We start from the raw sequence: 22630 nt of genomic DNA, 5'->3' as shown, positions 1-22630 counted from the left end.
GATGCATTTATATAAGCAGCATTTAATTCAACTCAAGATAAGGCTTGTTTTAAAGATGTAATAAACTGTTATGAGGTTAAACCACTTTAAATTGATCATGTTTTTTATGTAGAATCTTGACTTGAAAAGTACAATAGTTGCCTCAAAATATAGTGGAGTAGAAGTATAAAGTTACATCAAATGGAAATACTCAAGTACAACCACCCTAAAACTGTACTTAAGTACAGTACTTGAGTAAATGTACTTGGTTACTTTCCACCACTATAGACAGGTAGGGGAAGTAGATTTAGGAAGACTAAGAAGAAAGATAAAGGTAGAAATCAATGTTCCTAGACTGCATATCAGCCTGGGCGGATTTTGAGTCAGTGGGCCTCTGGGCAGTTATGCAAAACCACCCCCTCTCATACAGAGGAGCAACACACAGACTTTGTGTTGGTTTTGCATATTTTTTTGTTGTAGTTTTGCAACTTGTTGTAGTTATTTTACATCTCAAGTTTTTTTGTTTCCCTTGTGGTAATTTTGTATCTTGTTTTTTTTGTGTGTCTGTGTGTCACTCTGAGGTCATTTTAGTGTCTCTTTGGTAATTTTGTGTCTTAAAATACTATCTTATAACTTTTTTTTATCATCTGTTTTATGGCTCTTAATATTCATGAATCAGATTTAAAACTCTAGAAAAAATCTAAATAAATAAAATAAAAATATATAAAAATAAATATGATCCATCCAAAAGGATTAGATTAACTGATTACTCAGTAATTATTTGGATAATTCATTATTCATTTTAGTTCTTTTTAAAAGTAATAATGCCAAATATTCTCTGGTGTCAACTTCTCAAATGTGATATTGATTATTTTTGTTTGTTTTATATCATCGTAACCTGAATATTTGAAAGACATTTAAAGCTAAACAAAAATCTAAAAGATAAATTATTCAGACTGTTTTATATGTCCACATTAAAGCTTCAGTACGTTCCCATCAGCTAAAAATAGCAGTTGTAACTTTGTAGGGCACATGTGTGACATATTTCTTTAATTTGGTGAATTATTTTTATATGCAACAGTTGTGTAAATGGCTCTGATCAGCAGCTGTTGGCAAAGTTTCCTAACATCCAGCATTGAAGTTGTGATTCATCCAACAGCATTTGAAGGCAGCATTTGTTGCTGGCAGAACAACCTCTCATTAAAAGTTAGGGGTAATAATATATTACTCAGAAAAAAAAGATAATATTTATTCTCAGGACAGATTCTTGCTTTGACAACAAAAAGATTAAGTTGTCCAATGAGGAGTAAAGTCTTAAAGGGGCAGAGAAAAACAATTATTTAGAGTCAGTGGAGCAGATCATGTATCAAAGACTAAAAAGCAGGCAACGCCCCCTCATGGTAGAACAAACAATCTACCACGAGAATAAAGTATACTAAACACTGAAGTCCAGATGATTTATTAAAATCTTTACACAGTGGGTTATTTCAGGCATATTACATGAACATCTTCCAGATATATTGAAATGAAATGGCTGATTAAACATTTAAATAAGAACTACATATATTTAAAATGGCATGAACCATTATTTAAACTCTTACTGGCAATTTATTTAAGTTAGAAGTCTCATCTCAGCTTTCTGCCCTCACACACACACACACACACACACACACACACACACACACACACTGGAACAGTAGAGTAGGCTGACTTGCAGTGGGCCAACATGCAGCCTTTTTGGCAATGATTGTCCTTTTTTACTGTTCCCCAAAACACTTTCAAGTATCTTCTGAAATATACGGAAAAAAAGTGAAATAACTTCAGTCACGACCTGAAATGTGATCTCATCTAACCTTCGCTTTTGGTTCCAAATTGACACGAATAAAGTCGGGCTCTCACAGCCTTTTAACAGCCACAAGAACAGCAACACTACATGGATTATGTCCAAAGTGCACATCTACACAGAGCTCTGTAAGTCTCCTACCAAAGCCATAATAACCATAGAGAACAGATTTTAAAGGCACATGAAGCTGAATATTTGTCTTTTAGTATAATATTCACTTTAAACATTACCTAAGTTCCTACAGAGCAGCTTTTCCACTAACTGTGAAGCACTGAGACAGAGGCAGCCAGAGAGTTTGAGTATTGATAAAAACACGATGCAAACATTTCTCACCATACAGTTTGTATTCATACAGTGCCATGCTTCGGTTATGTGTTACAGAGATGCAGTTATCCTAACTTACGATGCGATTATTCTACAACATACACATTCAAACTGATTTTATATTTAAAAAAAAGTTTCAGTTCTCTATTTACAATAAACATGGCTGCTTCTTTTATTTGTAGGTGAAGAAACCAGATGATTTGGCCTGAGGAGACATCAACATACAGGCTTGATTCTTGTGTGTGATGTGAATCTGAAAAGAAAATATATATTTAATAAAAAGTAAAATGTCGGGTAAATTACAATATAATGAAATACAAACATTTCTAATAATTGTATTGCTTAAATATTGATGTCTCTAGAGTAAAAAAGTACCTTTTCTAAAACTGCTATAAAATAGTATACAGTATATTAATATTATTTTAACACCAGCTGTGATTATAACCAAATATTGCAGCCCTTTATATGCCAGTTTGTTTATATAATGTCACTGTTGTTATATTAGATTAAAAAATAAAACACTAAATCTTTGTTTTGTATTGTAAGTGCTATATGGATTTTTTCTCACAGTCTGGGATATGTCAATGGTCAGTAACCACATTGATTTTGATGCATTTTTATTTTTTGTGCATTGTCAGATTAAAAAAAACTCCCACTTGTTATTGTAGAGGACAAAATTGCCCCTTTCCTATAAAATACTGAATATTAATATAATGTGCAATTTTCACTGAGCTAAATATTTTAACCAGCGTCAGTCCTGATCATAATAATCAAATATTAATTTATATATATTCATTTTAACCCCTTAAATGGCTTATTTACATAATGCCACAGCTGTTTTTTATGGATAAAAAAAAGGAATTATTTTCTGAAAACAAAATGCAAAGGGGGATTAGATGTTAGTGCATCAAACACTGCAGTGTGTATATGAGAAAATGACTAAATCTGGTGGAAAATAGTAAAAACTACACATTTTTAAAGCCAGGGCTCTAGAGTTAAAGCTTGATATAATTGAATGCATGTTATATTCTGTTCTATTGGGATATTTTTCCTTAAGGGTCTGAGTTCCTGTATTTTGGCTATAGTTTATTACAATTTTATTATAGGAGGAGAAGAAAAAAACATTGTAACCTTGTGGACAATATGCATTTACACAGAAAACATGAACATTAGATTCAATCTTAAATTGTGTTTTATTTACCGTGCAGGGAGGCTGCATCCACGGCTCTCCGTCTATCTGCATCGGTAAGGCTTTCTTCGTCCTGAGGGTAAAGTAGGGAGGGTCAGGTAACAGAGTCAAGGACCCCAATGTGTGATTAAAATAAGAAAAGGAAAGCCAACAGACATAATTATTGTTATGTAAAGAACCATAGGATCATCGTCAGCTCGTCAACCACAAACTAAGAGCCCAAAAGCTGACAAGTCACAACATGTCTGTGACGCGGTTCTCACCTGATGGTGATCTGTGATGTCTTGGCGAGCCTCACAGCACTTTTCAGACCCGTGTATATCTGTCCCATCTCCATGGCTCCTTCCAGGCCGACCACCTCTAATCGACGGTCACTGAGATCTGACAAGAACATTTTGAACATTCAGTGCACAGAGAGGCAGCATCGCTCAGCCTGAGACAAAAACAATCATCAGTCATCATATTTATTTCTGGTGAACATATATAGATGCATTTTTTTAAAGTGCTATAAAAATACTGATTATTAATATAATTTTCCACTTTCACTGCTAAATATTTTAACCAGTATCTGTCCTGATCCTAACTACTAAATATTTTTGCTGTTGTTTTTTTTAACCCTTTAAATGCCATGTTTGTTTACAAAATGCCACTGTTGTTCTTTATGAAAAAGCAGCTAAAGAGACAGATATTTTACTCAGGAGGAAGAGTAGGTAAAAATCAGACCTAAAAGTTGAGTGAATAATGGACAGGCAGTGCTCTGTGTTTGCTGGACATGTAACCATCATCTGAGCATTTATCACGTGAGTTTGAAGTCAGTGTTGTGTTGACAACCTGTTTCTGCTGCCCTCAGGTGGCCAGGTCAGAAATTTCACCAGAACAGCATGAAAACACATCAATCAACCAATTCTTTCATGACATTAATTAACTACATGTAATGGTTTCTGCAAATGACCCTCTTAAAGCTTCATTTATTGAATTTTTACCACTTTGGGGCAGTAGATCAAGCAGAAAACACAACATCTGACACATTAACTCCTCATTAAGTTGTTCAGTAGGTGTTGGGGAAGAAGCGATAAAGCTTTCTCTGTCAACCAGATGGTGCTGAGTTCAGATGGGCTTTAAAATTTATATTTGATTGAACAGCTGCTGAGGGGGCGCCGTTACTTTTTTTCTTTGGTCACGTTGCATTGTTCAATACCTGTACATTAGTCCACACATGTTTGCATTCAGTTAAATTGGACTACGTAGACTGTAATACAACATAAAACTTTATATTTTCAGTTAAAAGAGATGTTAACAAAGTTTTCTTTTGGGGACATAAATTGTAGTTGAAAAATGGTATTAGTCAAAGAATATCTTATTATAGTATGCTGCTATACTAAGCATATCGCAAAATGTTTAGAATCTCAATAATATCACATCACGACTTTACCATTACCACGGGGCCTCTGATGATTATTGCTATTTTAGCAAGCAGCTGCTAATATATATACACATCCAGCAGACACAGAACAGCATTATCATTTATTTGGGGTCATGTTTGTGTTCACCTGACCAGAACAGTCTGCTTTCAGCTCTGATTTTTACGGGACAGGTACAGTGGGTTTATCAGGACCTTTCTGCTAAAAACAGCTACGGCTGAAAACAGCATAATGAAAGTGAAGGTTGTTAGCTGAAATAAATTTAAAGACTTGTTTTGAAAGTGTACACAATCACTGTATCCATTGTTAATATAACAAATACTGATTGGAATAGATAAACTCAAGTAAAGGTGTCAGATGTGTATTTAAGGACAGTACTTGAGTAAATGTACTTTTTTATATTCACCAGTCGGTGTAAATGAGGTCAAAGACAAAATACCTTGGGAGGTCACTTTCAGGATTTCTGGGTCGACGATAACCTCGGGCTCTTCCTGACTCGTTAGTCCCTTAGCGTCCCCTTTTTTGGTCTCGCCCCATAGGTTGGAGCCACCGTGCATGCTGGGAATGTTCAGGACAGCAACACCTTCTAGAGACAGGCCACTGAGATCCAGTGGAGTACCAGAGCACTGAAGAAGAAACAGCCACAGGCCACAGAGACAATGTAAAGGATCAGTCCTCTGTCTGGTTGTGGGAACAGTTCTCTTCTTCACACTGTAGGAACTGTTTGTGTCAAAGACAAAATCCAAACTTGTAAAGCTGATAAGGCTGATGCTGCGTTCTCACCTCGATTGTTAGACTTTCGTTCAGTTTCTTGCAGGAAGCAGAAATGGTTTCTGAAGTGGCAAATTCGAAATACCACAGCTTGTTCTTCATTCTGCAGTCATGAAAAAAGTGTGGTGTTTTTAAAGTGATATCTCATTTTCACAGAACATTCTTTTATCACACACAGCCCTTTGGAGGGAGGAGGAGTCAAGCTGCAAGCCTCTCTGCAACAGACATCTGCTCTCACCACCTGCATTCAGTTGTCTTTTCAGCTTTAAAAAATCTGTTACTGCAAACAGGAAAAATAAAGTAAAACTGATGGCAAAAACTTGAAAGTGTTTCCCAGGTCTGCTTTGTTGCTGAACTGAACATCTGTTAGAGGCATGATTTGAAAACTGTGTTTTCTGTAATTAATGTGAGTGGGATATTGTTGTTTATTCGCTGTTCCTGAGGAAGTGCCCAAGAAACTGAACATGATTCATGAAGGTTTTGAATGCGTACCTGCTGTTGAATTTCTGGGGATGTTTCTCCCTCATTGTGTGAAACCGGTGGGCAATGGAGGCATCCTGTCAACATAACACAACACAAAATGAATAACACAACACAGTAAACACACAAAAACTGAAAAATAAACACCTCCTCTTGTGTGATGTATTTCTGAGAAACTCACAACTCCAATAGAGAAGTAGTTGTTGATGATTTCATAGGGCACTGGGTCGCCTTTCTCCTGATTCTCATCTGTGATGACCTGCACGCTCCAGCGGTCCATCAGCACTTGGGAGCTCCCCTCAATGTCTTTAAGAATACGACTCAGATCTTCACCATCATATCCTTTAAAAAGGCAACAGGACAAATATAGCATAAAGGATTTTTCAATGAATCACATCTAAACAAACCCACACACAGAAAGCAGAGCATCTGTAGCAACTGTTTCATCATTTGCATATTCAGAAAAACATTATTTTCACACCTCCTCCCCATCGCAGGCATCGTGCAAGGTCATTTCCTGTGCCCAGAGGAAGCACAGCGACAGGTGGCCGTACCAGCAGATTGGCTTTGTCTGATGGCAAGAAAAGGAAAAAGGGAAGGAAATAGGAAGTGCGTCACAATATGTTTCACCAGAAGTGCATGGGGTGAAGGGTAGTGTGTATCTTGTTATCTAGTGCTTTCTCTGTGGTTATCAATCATTCTCACCTATCGCGTCTAGAATCCAGCCAACTGTGCCGTCTCCCCCACACACCAAGATCCTGTAATCCTGCAGATTTCTAAAGAAACTCAGTCTGAAAGAAGGATGACAAAACTTCAAAATAAGTGTAATGAAACAATAGTGAAACACATTAAACCTTATTTTAGCCAACAAGGCATTTAGTACAACTATATAAAATCTTCTTGCTAATGGTCTTGTTTGCATATGTGGGTCATATAGAAACATCAGTCAGTAATCAATTTCCATTTATCTCCATCACTCACCCTGGTCCCGGTCCGCCATTGGAAAGGTTGTTAACCTGCCGTGGATTCAGTAAATACTGAAATTTATGCAGGACTCTGAAATACATAAAAACAGGCTAAACAATGTGCATGTTTTACACATAATTTTCTTTAAGAACTTATTCATTTTTGGACTCACCTTTCTCCCTGCTTGCCACCACTCTTTGGGTTGACAAACACTAGAAGAGGATGGGTGTTTGGCACGGGGCAAATCTGTTGAATAATAAATAAATGTTATAGATTGAGTTACTGATTTACTGTGCATACAGCTAAATCAAATTTAGCCTTCTCATTGTAAATACTCAGCATTAATAGAAGGCTTCCTAGGGGAGAATAATACCTGAAGCACTTGTCCATCTGGAGTAGTATTGAGCTCGCTGTCATCTGTTGAGCTCGAGCAGCCGTTCTTTACATTGTTTGGTCTCTCCTTTAGGGACCAAAACAAAGGCAAAGATTGGATAAACCAGAGAAAATGTAATAGTGCCCTGCCTTTGTTTTGTAAATCTCTACACACTGTACCTGTCAGAATGCCACACAGGTGAGAAAGGTTTTCCAACAACAATAACAGCCCTGGGCCGATGTTATGCTCTGCGTTGGTGTCAGTGTTTGAACTGTACGTGTGCCCGAGGATAATTCTGTACCTTTATTACAGGATATATGGCCCATGGAGGCAGAATATGGTCTCTGAGGGGCCCACAGGTACACTCTGTTGGCTCTTGGTCTGCACATTCATCATGGCGCTGTAAAACATAAACAGTGACACATTACATAAACTGCTAACACATCTGATGACTGAAAGGATCCAAATACTAAGACTATACATCTTTTTGAAAGATATTCTTGCATTTCTGCTTCAGTTACTGCTTACAGTGGAAAGAAAAAGTTAGGAGAAAGAAGCGGATGAAATAAGCCTCTCCAGTCAGTCTGGGTGATTAATCAAATCTTATTTTCAATTACTATTTTGGCTGCTGCTTGGCGATAATGTGTTGTGCTATAAATCCAGTGCAGCGCTGTGCTATCCACCGCTTTTGCTGAGTTACTGACTGGAATATGCTGAATATAGTTTACCAAAATGCAGAATAAATGGGTTGTTGTTTACAATAGTTTGTGGCAAAGGTTTTATTTTTATCTAATTTATTTTGGTCTAATTAATTATTATTATTATTATTATTTTAAGTAGTTTTCATTAGGCTGTTGAAGTGCACCATCGTTGATCAAACTTTTTTAAAATCTAATTTTATTTCATTTCTTATTTTCATATTTTTTCCTAAAATTTCTGTATATTTATATATTATTTATTTGACCTTTTTCAGTTTAATTATGTTTAAGGTTCAAGAAAATCCATTGCTCCCCCCCCCCCATAAGTTTTTAACAAAATGTTAATAAATGATGTTTCCAATGCCAGTGAATTTAGATGTGTTAAACAATTGTGATCTTAATATTGACTAAAATAATCATGTTTATGATTTTTGCCATAATTTGAACCCAAAATGTCACGGGTACATGGCTCCAATAAGGCCATTTGAGTGCATGATAACCTGCTGTACCTTTAGAACATGATAAAAAGTAAATTTTCTGACAATTTCTACCAAACTATAATGTACTAAAAATCAGTCACACATTGAGATGCGTCCTCACCATCGTGTGGCACCACACACAGTGTTTGCCCGTCAAGCCTTGATAGCTCTTGATCTTCTTCTGGCATTTTTCACACTTCTTAGAGTCACAGTTCCCACTCACCCAGTCGTGCGCTGGAACCTGAAATGTGGGATGAATGTTTTAATGTCTATATAAGAGCACTCAGACACAGTATAACGGTTAATATAGACTGTGAGTGTTACTGTAAATGTTGTCATGGAGACACTGGCATACCCCTGTTTCTTTCTTTGACTTCACATACGTCCTGGTGCAGGGGGCTGGGTTTCTGTTAGCACAGCGTCCGTGGACTGTGTATTTGCAGCCTGAACAATAGCACACATATCGCAGCTGTCATATAATGTTTACATTGATATACATTTAAAGCTGACGGATAGGCATTTATCTAAAAAAGGACCCTGCAATTCTGAATTTTGACATTACAATTTCAGTGACGACTGTCCGTGCAGTGTCGCCCTCTTCTGGTGAGTTCAGGTACTCACAGGTGCAGCACAGTCCTTGTTTCCTCAGACCCAGCAGCATGCTCTGGCACACGTTGCAGTAAACAGGCTTGTTAAAATGTTTCATCCTCCAAAGGTGCTGTCCGTCAGTCTGGGTCATCTGGTTGTTGTGGGAGCAATCATTGAAGATGGCAATGCAAGAAAGAAAAGAACAGCATGGTTATGATAGGGCTGGGTGGTATGGCCAAAATATTCCATTCTCATATAGTTAATTTCATATCTTGACAACTACATTTATCACAATATAGAATGTTTTCTTGTGATTCAATAAATAAATAGTAACCACGTGGTAATGCCTTTTTTGTAGACCCCTTTAAGTAAGTTTCAGGTGAAATTATACAGAAAAAAGAAATCAATATTTCCAGCTATGCACTGATTATGTTTACATGCATGCACCCAAATAAATAGTAATAATATTAAGATAATATTTTGATTTAAGTACACAGGCTTATTACAATAAACATAGAATTTGGGTGCAGACATGCAGGAGTTGAACAGGTAGAGCTGAATGAAATCCTGCACACTGCTGTTGGAAACACAACTCACTGTTTTTTAATCCAACATTAGGATTCAACATGAACTGTTACTCTTTATTCTCCAGCATTATTATGCAAAGAGTACCCTATCCTGAGTTATATGTACTAATGTATTCTGGCCAATGGAGCTTAAATGTTGGAGACCTAACTGGAAGGTCGCTAGTTTGAGTCCAGTTTGTTAACCACATTGAACTGAATGGTAAAGTGTGATTTAAAAAAAACCCCACATCTTTAAATGAGGTTTTCTCATAATATTCAGATTTTCAAATTTGAGTGAGTGTGTGCTTGTTAGTATCAGTTTAGACAGCGTAATTCTGTATTCCAATATCTCAATATATGATTTTATCATGATGGTATTCTATTGACAGATGATAAATGATCATATTGAATAATCGTTGAGCCCTAGTTAAAGATCTTACTGTGTAAACTTATGTGCATTTGAATAAAGGGCTAAACGTAACAAAAGAAGCTTACATTTGTTATATTTGTTAAATTTTGGATCAAACTACACAAATCCTTTCATAAAAATACTGTGGGCAAGGCCTGTATATCACTCTTATTTTTTTTACACCCACTCATGACTAACCTTGCCTTAACAAGATTCCTGATTATGCAGTACGCAGTAGCACTGCATATCATGACATACAGTGTACCATCACAAATATTCAAATCAACACTGACTGTAATCCAAAATTCTCAACTCAACATCATGAAGCTGCCTTCAATCTGTCGACAGAGCCACCAGCGCTCTTATCCGGATTACACACTGAATTGCTTTTTTTCCGACATGATGCATCAGCCTATCACTTACAGCATGAGGCATAAGGGGCAGGCTGTGAAAGTGCACACAGCAACTGTGAGGGGGCTGAATTCATGCACCCCAGGCTTCAAATGTCCATTGGTGGCTAGAAATAGCCTGAGGGGAAGTCCCTGGCATTGTTGTAGAGGCCAAACCCAGTGGTAGAGTCCAGTCCATGGTTTCAGACCGCCGCAGTAAGTGGGCAGACACGCAGTCAGTAAGTGGCTTTTTACATTCCTGGCAACACATTAATGAAAATCCATAACATGAAACTGATCTGTTCTTGATTAAAAACAACATATTTTATGTATACACTCACCATTAAAGTGATTAATTCCTTTCTTTAGTCAAATACAGTGCCAGATTACTACTTTATGCAAACTACTTATGTGGGCTCAGATTGTGCAGAGTAAATGGAAACACTAAAGCACTCTGATGGTGCAGAGCTTGCATGAGAGTGGACAACATTGCCACACCCTGTAACACTGACTCGGCAAAAAGGGCCCTTATATATGGGGAGGAGGCAAAGGACAGAGGAGAGGCACGCAAAGCAAAGACTGCACAAGAGCAGTAAATGTAAGTTTTACCACCTGCTATAAAAATGAAATATATCTGTGTTAGGCTTTGAGGCCAACACTTAATGAAAAGAGAAACGTGCTGTTTCTAAAGTACCTTCAGTCCCAACAAGACCAGCAAGGGAACATTGTTCATGCCTCCCTCCACCCACTCCTCCAGAGACACCGTACCGCTGCTGTCAGCATCAATTGCTGTCATCATGTCCTTCAAAACCTGATGAGATGACATGATTGTTATTATTCAATCAGCACACAATTCTTTGTTACTTAAAAAAGACCTAATGTTTTCAGAAACTAGTCATGCGTGGGAATTTGTTGATTTTATAGGTGCAGGGAAGCTTATCATTGTACCAACCCTGGTAGATGAGTAACGAGCAGTGCCATATAATGTATGCAATGATGTAATAGATATCTTGTAAAAAACAAATGTGTCAATCTTTGCATGTATTTGCTATATTGCCACAAGATAAGGGGCAGTTTTTACAGGCTTTCATGTGTTTGAGGGACTTTTAGATTTCAGAGTAGAGCATTCTGGGACTTACCGGCCTCAGCTCTGACACATCCCATCCGAGGTATTCTGCAGCGTGCATCATTTGAGCAATAATCCTATCCACTTCCTGTTTGAAAAACAACAAAACACTTGTTTTAGTACTGTGGGTGGTGTGATACTGTACTTTGAATTGAATGGTGATTCAAACTCGAACTGAATCAGTAGGATCCACAGCAAAGCCAGAATTTTCAATAAGATCCTGATAATCTTGACAAAGGTTTTCTCAGCAACTTACAGAGCTGTCGAGGACTCCGTTGCCGTCTCTGTCATACAGCTTAAAAGCAACTAAAAGGAGAGAGAGGGGAAATGAAAGTGGAACTGCTGGACCAAGTCATCACTAAAATTATCCCGGGCAGAAAGGAAACAAAGAACTCACACTCCAGCTTGTCCCTGGGCTGGCCATCCTCCAGCAGAGAGAAGTAACACGAAACATCCTTCAGAAAGACCTCCTCTACAGGAAAGACAGAGAGGAGAGAGAGAGAGCAATGGCTGTGAATACTCTGGTTACCATATCTGCACAAACAGGCATGTGGTGATAAATGAATGTATGCCAAATAGGCCATGGCGTAAATTGATAAGGGCATGCTGCAAAGTAGGATGGAGGCAGTGAGTTGTGTTGATACATGTTGTATAATCTTACTGGCACTGTCTTCCTGGGTGGGTTCAGAGTTTTGGAACGAACGGAAGAGTCGCTGGCAGAGATCCACAGGGAAGTCCTCCACTTCTAAGTAAGTCTTCAGGAACAGACGAAAGCCTTCTTCATCAATGCACTGAGAAAAAATGAATGGGAGAGCCACAGTTTGTTTGCAGTGCTTTTGTGATAGGGTAAATTAAATGTACTGTCGGTGGTTTGTGTATTTGTCGTTCAACTTCTGCTATTTTCAAATTCACCTCTTCTGAAAATAAAGGAAGATTGCATTCACAGTGTGTTGCTTTCTCAGAAAAACACCCTTGTATTGAGCTTGAGAGTCGTGTGCTGTTAAGTGCATCCAGTGGGGGTTGAAAGGCTTTCAAAAGCTAGAAATGCTTCTAACAAACATTTAACCCAGTTTTCAAAGTTTGAGTGGTTGCAGGGTTTTCACATGACAATGATATAAACCAAAAGAAAAGCCCCTGAAAAAGATGTCAGTCCATCTGTTTCGTGTGGTATCTCTCTTTCTCACATGATAATATGCTGCAGGGCTAACAACCAATAGTCCCTCGATAACGTTGAGCCACAAACCCAATTCTTGTTGACATTATTCCATTTCTCTGGTTGATACCCTGCAGAGCTGCCCCAGTAATAAATAATGTCACCGCAAGGCACCCAGATCACAAAACAAAAGAGGAAAAAAAAGGCAAATGAGAGTGAGACCACATAAATGGTATCATTATTCTGAACACACCAACATTTACAATTAACTTCATTGTTCTCTGGATTTTAAAAGCCATTAGCTAGTATTTTATGGCAGTATTTATATTTTCTCCCATTAAGTTTCCCTCCAATTATCTAATTAAACTGTATGTAGCCAAATTATCCATTAGAAATTACTGCATTGGCTTCCTGCACAAATTAGTTGGCAGTGTCACCCACTGACACTACAGTATTGGAAAGATCTTTCTCAATCACATTTGAGCTTACACTGCATGGGGGCAGCCAGAACACTGCTCAGAATGGCCTTGCTGCGTGGGCAAAACGAAGGAGGTAATTTACATTTGCAACCTCGCTTGAACGCGCTGAAGATATTTCTCTCAGACAGCTTAGTCAACATGATCGATGGGTTTGAATCTAATTAATCAACACAGGACAATTAGTAACCGCTTAATATACATAAATCAAATGCTCGTTTCTCATTACACTACTCCGCTGAGAGCTATAACTCTGTTCAGATATGTGCCTTGTAGCTGACATCACTGTGAGTGAGTTTTGGACCTGATGGTGAACAGCAGGACACAGTGTCCCCTCACCTCTCCATGTCTGTGCCGGGCCAGACTGCCATCTGCATCAAATTCCCGCAGCACGTCTTTCACCTTCAAGCTGCAGTCTGGGAGCAAAGACACACAGGTCACACAGGGATACGCATGTACTAAAAGACTAGAGAAAGCTCTCAAATGTTGATTTTTCACATATCACTCTCCTGTGTGTTACCACTTTCAATCCACATTTCTGAAATATGCATACATGTGCAGATATGAGTACACTAGATTTCTCTGAAAAAAACGAAAGATGTGCATGCTTTATTTGCAAATAAAAAAACAGTATGTAGCAGACTGCAACCTCTTCTAGATATGAGAAATCATGAGCGAGTGTAAATGAGTGTGTGTGTGGGTGGAAGTGGAAGTGGAGGGGGGAGCGTTAAGCGCTGAGAAAGCTGCCTGCTCGCTCGCCCGCCTGCCTGTCTGTACTCACATTCAATGTACTGCTGTAGCTGGATAAAGTCGACAGGGTTCAGTTCCTTCACCTCTGGGTTTGTGGGGGTGGACATGGTGCCTGCTTCTGCACTAACTGCCTGCCTATGCACAAGCGAGAGAAACAGTGAGACATAGACGGAGAGAAAAGAGAAGGTGGGTGCACAGTAGCCTGCCTCTTTGTAAAACATAAAAGCATGGCTGCAAGCAAAAGATAGCATCTTCCATCTCGCTCTGAAAAAAATCCATGATTGTAAACAGGGAGAATCACACTAAACATTCAAAGTTTGAGTGAACCAGAAAAAACTGACAGAGAATATACAGAACCACGCAGAACATCCGCAGTCAACACTGTGAAAAATGTCTTTTCCCTTTTGCAGAATACAATTAATAATTATAATAGGTCTTTAGCCCGCACCACCATTATACATCACTGTGGTCTGTGTTCATCAACCCACAGGCTTGCCTTGATGTGTGTGGATACAATTATTTCTTTGTATGTTCTGAAATGCAACTACACTACCAAGTATGAACAATTTTGTGTACTCCCGTCTCTATACTGTATTTATTTTAAATCTTTTACCAGCAGCAACATGGGAGTAGCCACTAACTGGGCCAAAAGTCTGGTAGAAATGATGTCAGGCTAAAGGCACCCATGACACTTTGACTCTAGGGATTCTCTGCACCCAAAATCTCTTTCCATATACTCAATGGCCCATATTTGATTTATAAAATACCAGATATAAAGAGCGTTTGGTTTACTTTAGCATAAAAGAGTACCTTTTAGTGTTGGAATGCAAAAAACAACAACATTACAATATTGTAGCGGTTACAAAAACAAACTGTCTTGTCAAGGGACGTCCCCTACAAACAAAAGGAAGAGACTTAAATGTCATACAAGGCTGAAAGCGGGCATTGCATTTGAATATGATACAATAAAAACAGCTCGTAATCACATTGAAAATTGGCCTTGTATGTCGTTCTGAAGTTGGAAGCATAATGTCTGGATTGTCGGTTCGTTATAAATACTTTCACAGGAAGCAAACATGCCGTTAAAACATAATGGAAGGAGATTGCTAATGACAGGAGAACAGAGAGACAAATGTTTATCCATTAATCATTTAAGGAGGAGGAGTAACTATTTAATGGAATGGGGGAAAGTTGTAGATGCATGCCGGTAAAATGCTACAAAATATAAATGCAGGGATAGATTGATAATCAATATGCAAAGCAATTATGTTGGGATTTTTCCAGGCAGGTCTATCATAATAATTACTAAGAAAAGTGTACACACACACGCTTTACTGATTCACTGATGAATCTTCTTCATGGTATTTAAGAGCTAATATCTGTGCTGTGAAAGACGGGTTAATATTCTCAAAGATAAAATAGCACATTCTCCCATTTACAAAAAAAAAAGTTAATAAGTAAGTAAGTAAGTAAGTAAACTTTATTTATATAGCACCTTTCACAGACAGAAGTCACAAAGTGCTTCACATAGAAATCATACACATAACATAAAAATGTACATACAAGTTTTAAAAGACCAAAACAACAGCAATTTAAACAACCATAACAGTCCCAAAACAATTAATCAAAAGTCTGAACAAATAAAAAATAATAACCGGCAATAAAATGCACTCTTGCTCTGTTTAATACCTACTATTGTTGTTTTACTTGGTCCAGTATAATCAGTGGCTAATGTTAGCAAACTTAAGATAGATATAATGGATATTACTTGTCTATTTTATACAGCTCTACCTTTTATACAATGTGTTTAATCAATAACCATTATCCATTTATCATGACTTGTTAAGCAACAGTTACATACTATAGTTTAAAAGGTCAACTTTCTGACTTGTGTAATCTACCACAGCAAACTTTATTGGGTTTGGTCTAATTTACATTACCATTATCAGATTATGCAGTGGAGACTTTCTGCATGAATTTGCACTTCACCTGCATTACCATGCAAGATAATGGACCTTAAAAAACTGTTTTTACTCTGTTTGAGTGCACAAGTCAAGAAAGGTATAATAGTCTGCTGATTGATTTGTATACTGTATGGAAATAAACGCAAACGAGGGCTGAAACATAAAGTAGGAAATGCAATGAGAATGAGAAACTCTACAGCAGGCTTTGGAAAATGAAAGCAATAAAGATGTGTGCTTATTGAAGCAAAACTCAGCCTTCTGAGTTCCTTTGCATAGTAATTTTGGTGAACAGCTGATGTCTATTTTCATTCCAGCTCAAAACATCACCATATAAGCCTCCATATCTGTAATCATAAGAACTACAGGTGAGAGAAAAATATATGTATTTTAGATTTTGGGAGGAAACTGTTCCTTAAACAATGTGAGGTTGAATGTATTATAAACATATTATGGATATTATAATTATACTGAACCCGGTGAAACAGGTTTAAGGATTAACACACACATTGGCTTCAGTAAATAATGTCTGCTATCAAAGAGCATTCTATCATCAACGACACAAAACTGAAGCGTATAATAGACTGTGTGGTGGTTTTGAGTCCAGCCTGATGAATAGGACCCCACTGTAAATGTGTTGTTCACACTGTTGTCCGCAGGTGTTATCACACATTAAAGTGCAGCCAGCACAGGTATCAGTGACGGCTGCCTGCACTTTACAGAAAATCAGAGTACTTAGAGGACAAAGAACATACTGAGAAAAAGAAACAAAATAATCTGAAATAACACCCATGTTACATGTGATTTGTATCCATTTGAAGCCTTTAGACTCACTGTGAAAGGTTCACACTGTCCTCACTTAATTCCCTCAAAAGGTCAGCAGCGTTGCCTAGCAGTTCTGTTTATGCAGCCGATCAGGTGAGCTAGGTCTGTATCAACAGCAAAGTGACACATGAAGGAATCATGAAAAGCCATCTGCTACTGATCACCTGAATACAGCCTGAAACTCTTGATTCTAAAAATATGCTTCAGGTTCCATCTTCAAACACTGTCATATAAACAAGCTAAAAATAGTCGTAAAACACAGCTCTTATTTTAGATAACTCCTAGGTGTTCCTTTTATGCTTTCCAGTGGAGCGTGATGTCGTGAGCGGTATCACGTCTTTTTTATCTCCTTACCAACTGTGTATCATCATCATCATCATCATCATCATTACTGTCTGGTTCGAGCCAATCTGAGTAATCTGATTCCTCACTTCCTGATTAGATAATGATTTGCATGCATGATGCAGAGTGGGAATCAGGACCAGTCAGAACATAGAGCACAGGAAGAGGCATTCCCTGCACTCAAAGATTAGCCGTGTAATGTGCTCCACTCTCAAGCAGAGGATGGAGCTTTGAAAATCAGTGGCACCGTCTAAATGAGCTTACTGGAACATGTATAAATATTTCAGGTGGTTTGAGGAATTTCTGAGGCTTGTTACGACTTAATACAGACTGCATGACTAACTGTGTCTGGGCTGTCTCTCAATAAGGTTACACTGCTGGGCTTACGTTAAATGTTAGATGCTTTAAGGGGGAACTGTTTATGTTGCTTTCTAGAAACATTTATGTGGCAGAGACTGTGTTGTGTAAACATAAGAAAGATTTAAATGTTGGCTTACAGGAGAACATAGTCATCATTCAGTGTGATTTACTGTGATTCCTGCTACTGACAGACAGTTTGAGGTATTACTCTGTTTGAACAAAATGTCACTCCGTATAATCAGTGCAGAATAAATGGTGCCGCATATTCTGAGCAGCAATGCACAAGAGCAACAGCGTCCTGGCTCCATGCTGGGCCACTAGTGGTTCTTGAAATAGTAGTAAAGAAGAATTTAAATGTTGATGATTGTGATTCTTCAAGTAGCAACAGCTTGTGAAAGCAACATCCACTCCCCCATCAACCTCTGAAAAACCTTCTGTTTAGAGCCTGACACTCGCCTTTACTTCTGACCACTCAACCGAAAAATACCAAAGCAACTACTCACTCAGTGAAATAATCAGAGAACTAAAGTGGACAGTTCAGTTGGCAGTTTCTTTCACACATGCCATGCGTTTGATTATGATCTTTTAATGTCTTTACATAAAACTGTCAACAACCATAAAGCAGCCTTTATTTATAAGAATCAAGATATACTTGGGGATGACCTTTTTCCATGCAGGCTAATATTTGTGCAAGCTGTCATAACGCCCACGCCTTGTGTCAAGGAAATCTGCTGTTTTGCAACACTTGCAGGGTGCAAGCCATTGACTCCGTCATTCTGTGGTTGGAAAACACTGCGTAGGTTCTCTGAACAGAGAGAAGTCTATGTGTAATTTACAGCAGTTGTGTTTCTCTTTAAACTACACAAATTGTCTTCACTGAAGTGTGTACAGATTGCTTCAGCTTTCACAGAAGGGGGAGGAAGGACATGTTTGGTTGCTATGGAAAGTGTTTCCCTCCATCAGCCGCTCTCCGTCAGAGCATTGCCACGGGTGACTAACAGGTAGGAGGAGGCAGGGGCATAGAGGGAGCAAGCCAGTTCAGGGAAGGGGGAGCCCAGTCGGTAGCTTTGAGTCTTCCCCCTGCAGCCTCACCTCCTCCCACGCTATGGGCCTGGTTTGGCCTTCAAAACCAGAGGCCAGGTCTAAATTGCATTCTACATGCAGATGCTACTGTGACTCATTGCTTCAACACAGGAATACTCCCTTACTATAAATGGACCGTTTACTCAAGTCAAGGGGTCACTTTGCATGCTGAGGCAGAGGTTTTAAACAAGCAGTTATATCTGACTTACTTAGTGGAACTATCAGAGAAGACAAAATTACACTTCTTCACATGTATGTATCCCTAAAGCTACAGCCAATGACCACAACTTCCCTTGGTTGTTTTATATCTTCACTTTAGTTCAGTAAAATGTCTATTTCTGTACTGTGTACTGGTAAATGTGTTATCTAATTTACTGAAAGCATGTATAATTAGCTTCATTGACAGCTGCAATGATTAGTCAACTAATCAATTACTTGATCCACAGAAAACAATAATTCACTGTTTTGATAATCAATTGATACATTTTCATGCAAAAATGACAGAAAATGCTATTGACAGACTCTTTTTTCTGTTTTATATCATGTCAAACTGAATATCTTTTGTCTTTAGACTGACAAAACAAGACATTTAAAAGCATCATGTTAGACTGTAGGAAACTGGGATGGATATTTTTCACTATTTTATAACATTTTACAGACCAAAAGATGAATTGACTTTTTAAGAAAATATTTACTGTACTGATAATGAATAGTTGCAGCCCTGGATATAAATCAGCTTTATTTAAATATGTTATGCCTGGTACTGGAAAAAATATGGATCTAGCTTGTGTAAAATGTACCAATTTAATGCAAAAACCAGGGTCAAAAGTAATAAGCATGCCTGGTTAAAACAGAGAAAAACAGGCCTTCCCCTTGCCTGTGTGAAAATGTTTAAAAAAATAGAGTGGTATGTGAATTACAGCCGGCTCCAATTAGTAGCAACACTGGAAAACTTGAACACAATAAACATGGATTGTAAATTAGACAAAAACACAAAACAGAAAAAAAACAAAAGACTTTCACCACAGTATGAATCACAGATTTCTTGGAAATGTAGGCGAGGTTCACTCAAAGTGAGGAGTGCCCATCACTCGGAGTTCAGACTTGAATGTGACTTATATAATCGTTTTTTGTGGAGGCAGCCTTGTAGAACATCACACTGTGCTCAGAAGAGGAAAAAAAAGCTCAGAGAGAAGAAAAAAAACAACCTCAAACCTGCCCAGACTTGTGAGAGTGCATGCTGTCATACAGCAGCCACATTGCTTTTATGGTGTAAGTGTTTGCAAGTATCAGGGAGTCTCGCCTGGTTCGCCCACAGATCTATCCACAACTGAAAACGAAACAACATTAAATGTCACATTTTTCAATGATTCAATCGGAAACGTAATCATGTAGTATTTTCCACTATCATGTCAGTAATTCACGGATTTGGGGTGTTAAGACCGGAATTAAAATATATTTAATTTTATTTACTCATGAATAATTTTTCACATAGGAATGGATGAGCTCGACTAGGAGAGAATGTTGATGTTATAAGTATGAGCATTTGAGACTTGAGCTACACAGAAGCCAATTCTAATCACTCCTATGGCGTATCATTAAAATATTGACTTGTGACAATGATTTATGAAAGCCAAAGGGGAAATCAAAGTCATCAATACAGGATCAAGGCAAACATGAGGGAATAATTGAATGAAGGAAGTGATGGGTAAATGGAAGATACTGTATGTAGGGAAGTCAAATAGTCTGTAAACAAAAGGCATTCATACAATTGATCTGATCACGCTCGCGGTACTACATAGTAACAGCTAACATTTATAAACAATAGATCTCAAAATGGGCTTAATTATAGTTCATTCCCAGCCCTTAGCCTCTGATGTAAACAGTAACATTGGGACAACTGACCTGACTACTGTATTGATTGCCTGTGCCTGAAAACTCTCTTGCAGCAGAAACAGATGAATACCACTGAGACTTCCAAGCTCTGAAATAACCTTATCATAATGAACACAAAGCTCGACCAGGAAAGCGTCACCTGGAAATGATGCGGCCTTGAAACTGAGACTTTGGGTAAAAAAAAGGGAAAATACAGACCTGGCTTAGTGTCACGACTTTCCTGTATGTTTTGTTTTACCAGTAAGCACGAGGGCTGAACATCACATTCACCATGTTCAGTCAAATGGGGCTCTGAGAAAAACAATGACCACACAGCAGTGCCCACCAACGCCCACCAGCATCTACTTCACACTGTAGAGCATTTTGTTATCCCACAAATGACAAAAGCACAGTGAAAACCCTCTGAGGCGTTCTGTGTGTGATTTAACTATGGTTTCTATGTCCCCGCTGGAATAGCACCTTATCATGCTACAAGCATAATCTCAGATGGGTGTCACTTAGATAAGATCAAACCTGGGGCAATAACACTATAAACTTGCTTGTGCAATTCATTGGTGACACATCAGGCTGCAGCAAGTCTTGGCTAGTGTAAATAAAACATATTGTTGAGTCCTTTACACCAAAGTATCTTAGACATGACACCCCAAATACTTCACATACCCCTGAATGTTCACCAGTCTGTACTCTGACAGATGAATTGCTCAAATCTCTAAATAGACTGAGAGAAGGGTTCCCCCAGGAAACTTAAGTAGACTGACATTAACAGTCATGACACACTGCAAAGGGAACTGAAATGATGTGTGAGTTTGAAAAGAGGGCATTAAAATGCAGAAGGTCTGCCCTGCTGGCTGTTGTTCGGCTGAATGAATTACTCTGTTATTAACACACCACTATCCTCTCCTTCCGAAAAAATACACATGCACGGAGCTGAAAACCTTCAATTACCAGATGCAATTTTTTTGGATTGTGCGTCAAATTCTTGACAGCAGCACAAAGACAAGAAGCTATAATAGTCCGCTCGTATTTGACTGTCGTTTATCTGCAGCTGAAAGCCTTTCGGGGCTGCACAGAAACTTCAATCAATACGCGATACGCGAGTCCGGACCTGTCTGTTTTGAGTCATTTACCTTTCTGTCGCCACTCAGTTGTTAAACTTGAATGCGATCGTCGTGATGCGGTTCAATCACCGGTCAGAAATCCTGCTTTCATGAGTGGCCGTCAACTTTAAATGGAGGCAGCAGGTCGGCGGAGTGGAAGCAGTGAACTAGTGCAGAGCACAGACTGAGTGAGCGGATCCCTCCTGTCAAGCACCGCCTCAGCTGCTCTGCGCCCTCTTTGCCAACCAATACACTGTCGCTACACCAGCGTGCATCCATCTGCAAAGTTGCAAAGTAATGCTCATTAAAATATGCAGCTGTTAACCTGTGAAACTACTTTAGCTCCTTAAGAAAATCAATGTGGTTTACACTAAAGGCATTTCCCCACCATTGGAGCAGCATTATCATTGTATATTTGTTTATAGAGCCTTAAAGTGCATCTGACTGAGTGACTTACTGAAATGTATGCAACATTAATGTCTACAAGAAATCACACCAAACCTCGTCACAAAATATAACTTTCTTTGCAGTAGTATGTCCTTACATGCAACAAGGGAATGTAATAAAACGTGAATGCACAGTACTGTACAACATTTTGGAAACAAACCTGGAAATTACAATAAATTACCTTACAAATAAGCCTACTAGAGCTAGTTTTAATGATGATATATTGATTAATGATTGTTGTTGTTGTTGTTGAAGTTAACCAATTGGCACCATTATTTTCTAATTTATGGGCACCTTGAAGTAGCTATATTTTTGTTTATATGGCTAGCTGATATTTTTACAGGCGAAAAAATAAAATAAAATCTGATAATAGAAAAAGGTGTAGTTGTCTACTCAATAAAGTAAGTTTAATTAAGCCGTTAACACCAGGAGTCAATTTTTAACGGGCATTGCGCATTGATTTAGAACGTGAACTCATTAACTGTTCGTTCGAACAATTTTTTTGTCCTGCAGCCAATCAGAATGAAAAAAAGATTTCTGGTTAAGACACATTCAGTGCAGCGCTTCCTATTTTATATGTTAACCCTTTCATGCATAGAGGTCACTACAGTGTACAGCTGTTAAAAAGTGCTTTTTCTC

At 38.3% G+C, this 22630-nt stretch overlaps 1 protein-coding gene across 3 annotated transcripts; it reads right to left on the bottom strand.

Moving 5' to 3' along the window:
• Positions 1–1422: 1422 nt before the first annotated feature.
• dgkaa (diacylglycerol kinase, alpha a) lies at positions 1423–21725 on the bottom strand. Of its 3 annotated transcripts, none has more exons than XM_059333762.1 (24): positions 21575–21725; positions 14012–14115; positions 13570–13646; positions 12263–12392; positions 11999–12073; positions 11858–11907; positions 11615–11689; positions 11170–11286; positions 9145–9262; positions 8879–8967; positions 8645–8764; positions 7648–7746; positions 7347–7433; positions 7146–7219; positions 6989–7063; positions 6713–6798; positions 6489–6578; positions 6189–6349; positions 6020–6084; positions 5540–5630; positions 5196–5382; positions 3599–3716; positions 3348–3408; positions 1423–2399 (listed from the first exon to the last, which is right to left on the bottom strand). In XM_059333762.1, the coding sequence occupies exons 2-24, from the start codon at positions 14085–14087 to the stop codon at positions 2319–2321; spliced, it is 2202 nt and encodes a 733-aa protein (XP_059189745.1). In that variant the 5' UTR covers positions 14088–14115; positions 21575–21725; the 3' UTR covers positions 1423–2318. The 3 variants fall into 3 exon arrangements, with proteins under 3 accessions (XP_059189745.1, XP_059189747.1, XP_059189746.1); XM_059333764.1 differs by having other exon boundaries at positions 11999–12061; positions 12275–12392; XM_059333763.1 differs by having other exon boundaries at positions 14012–14111.
• Between the last annotated feature and the right edge of the window lie 905 nt (positions 21726–22630).

The sequence above is a fragment of the Centropristis striata genome, chromosome 5 (assembly GCF_030273125.1).
Source record: "Centropristis striata isolate RG_2023a ecotype Rhode Island chromosome 5, C.striata_1.0, whole genome shotgun sequence".
NCBI lineage: Eukaryota > Metazoa > Chordata > Actinopteri > Perciformes > Serranidae > Centropristis > Centropristis striata.
This window is presented reverse-complemented; position numbering and strand designations above follow the sequence as displayed.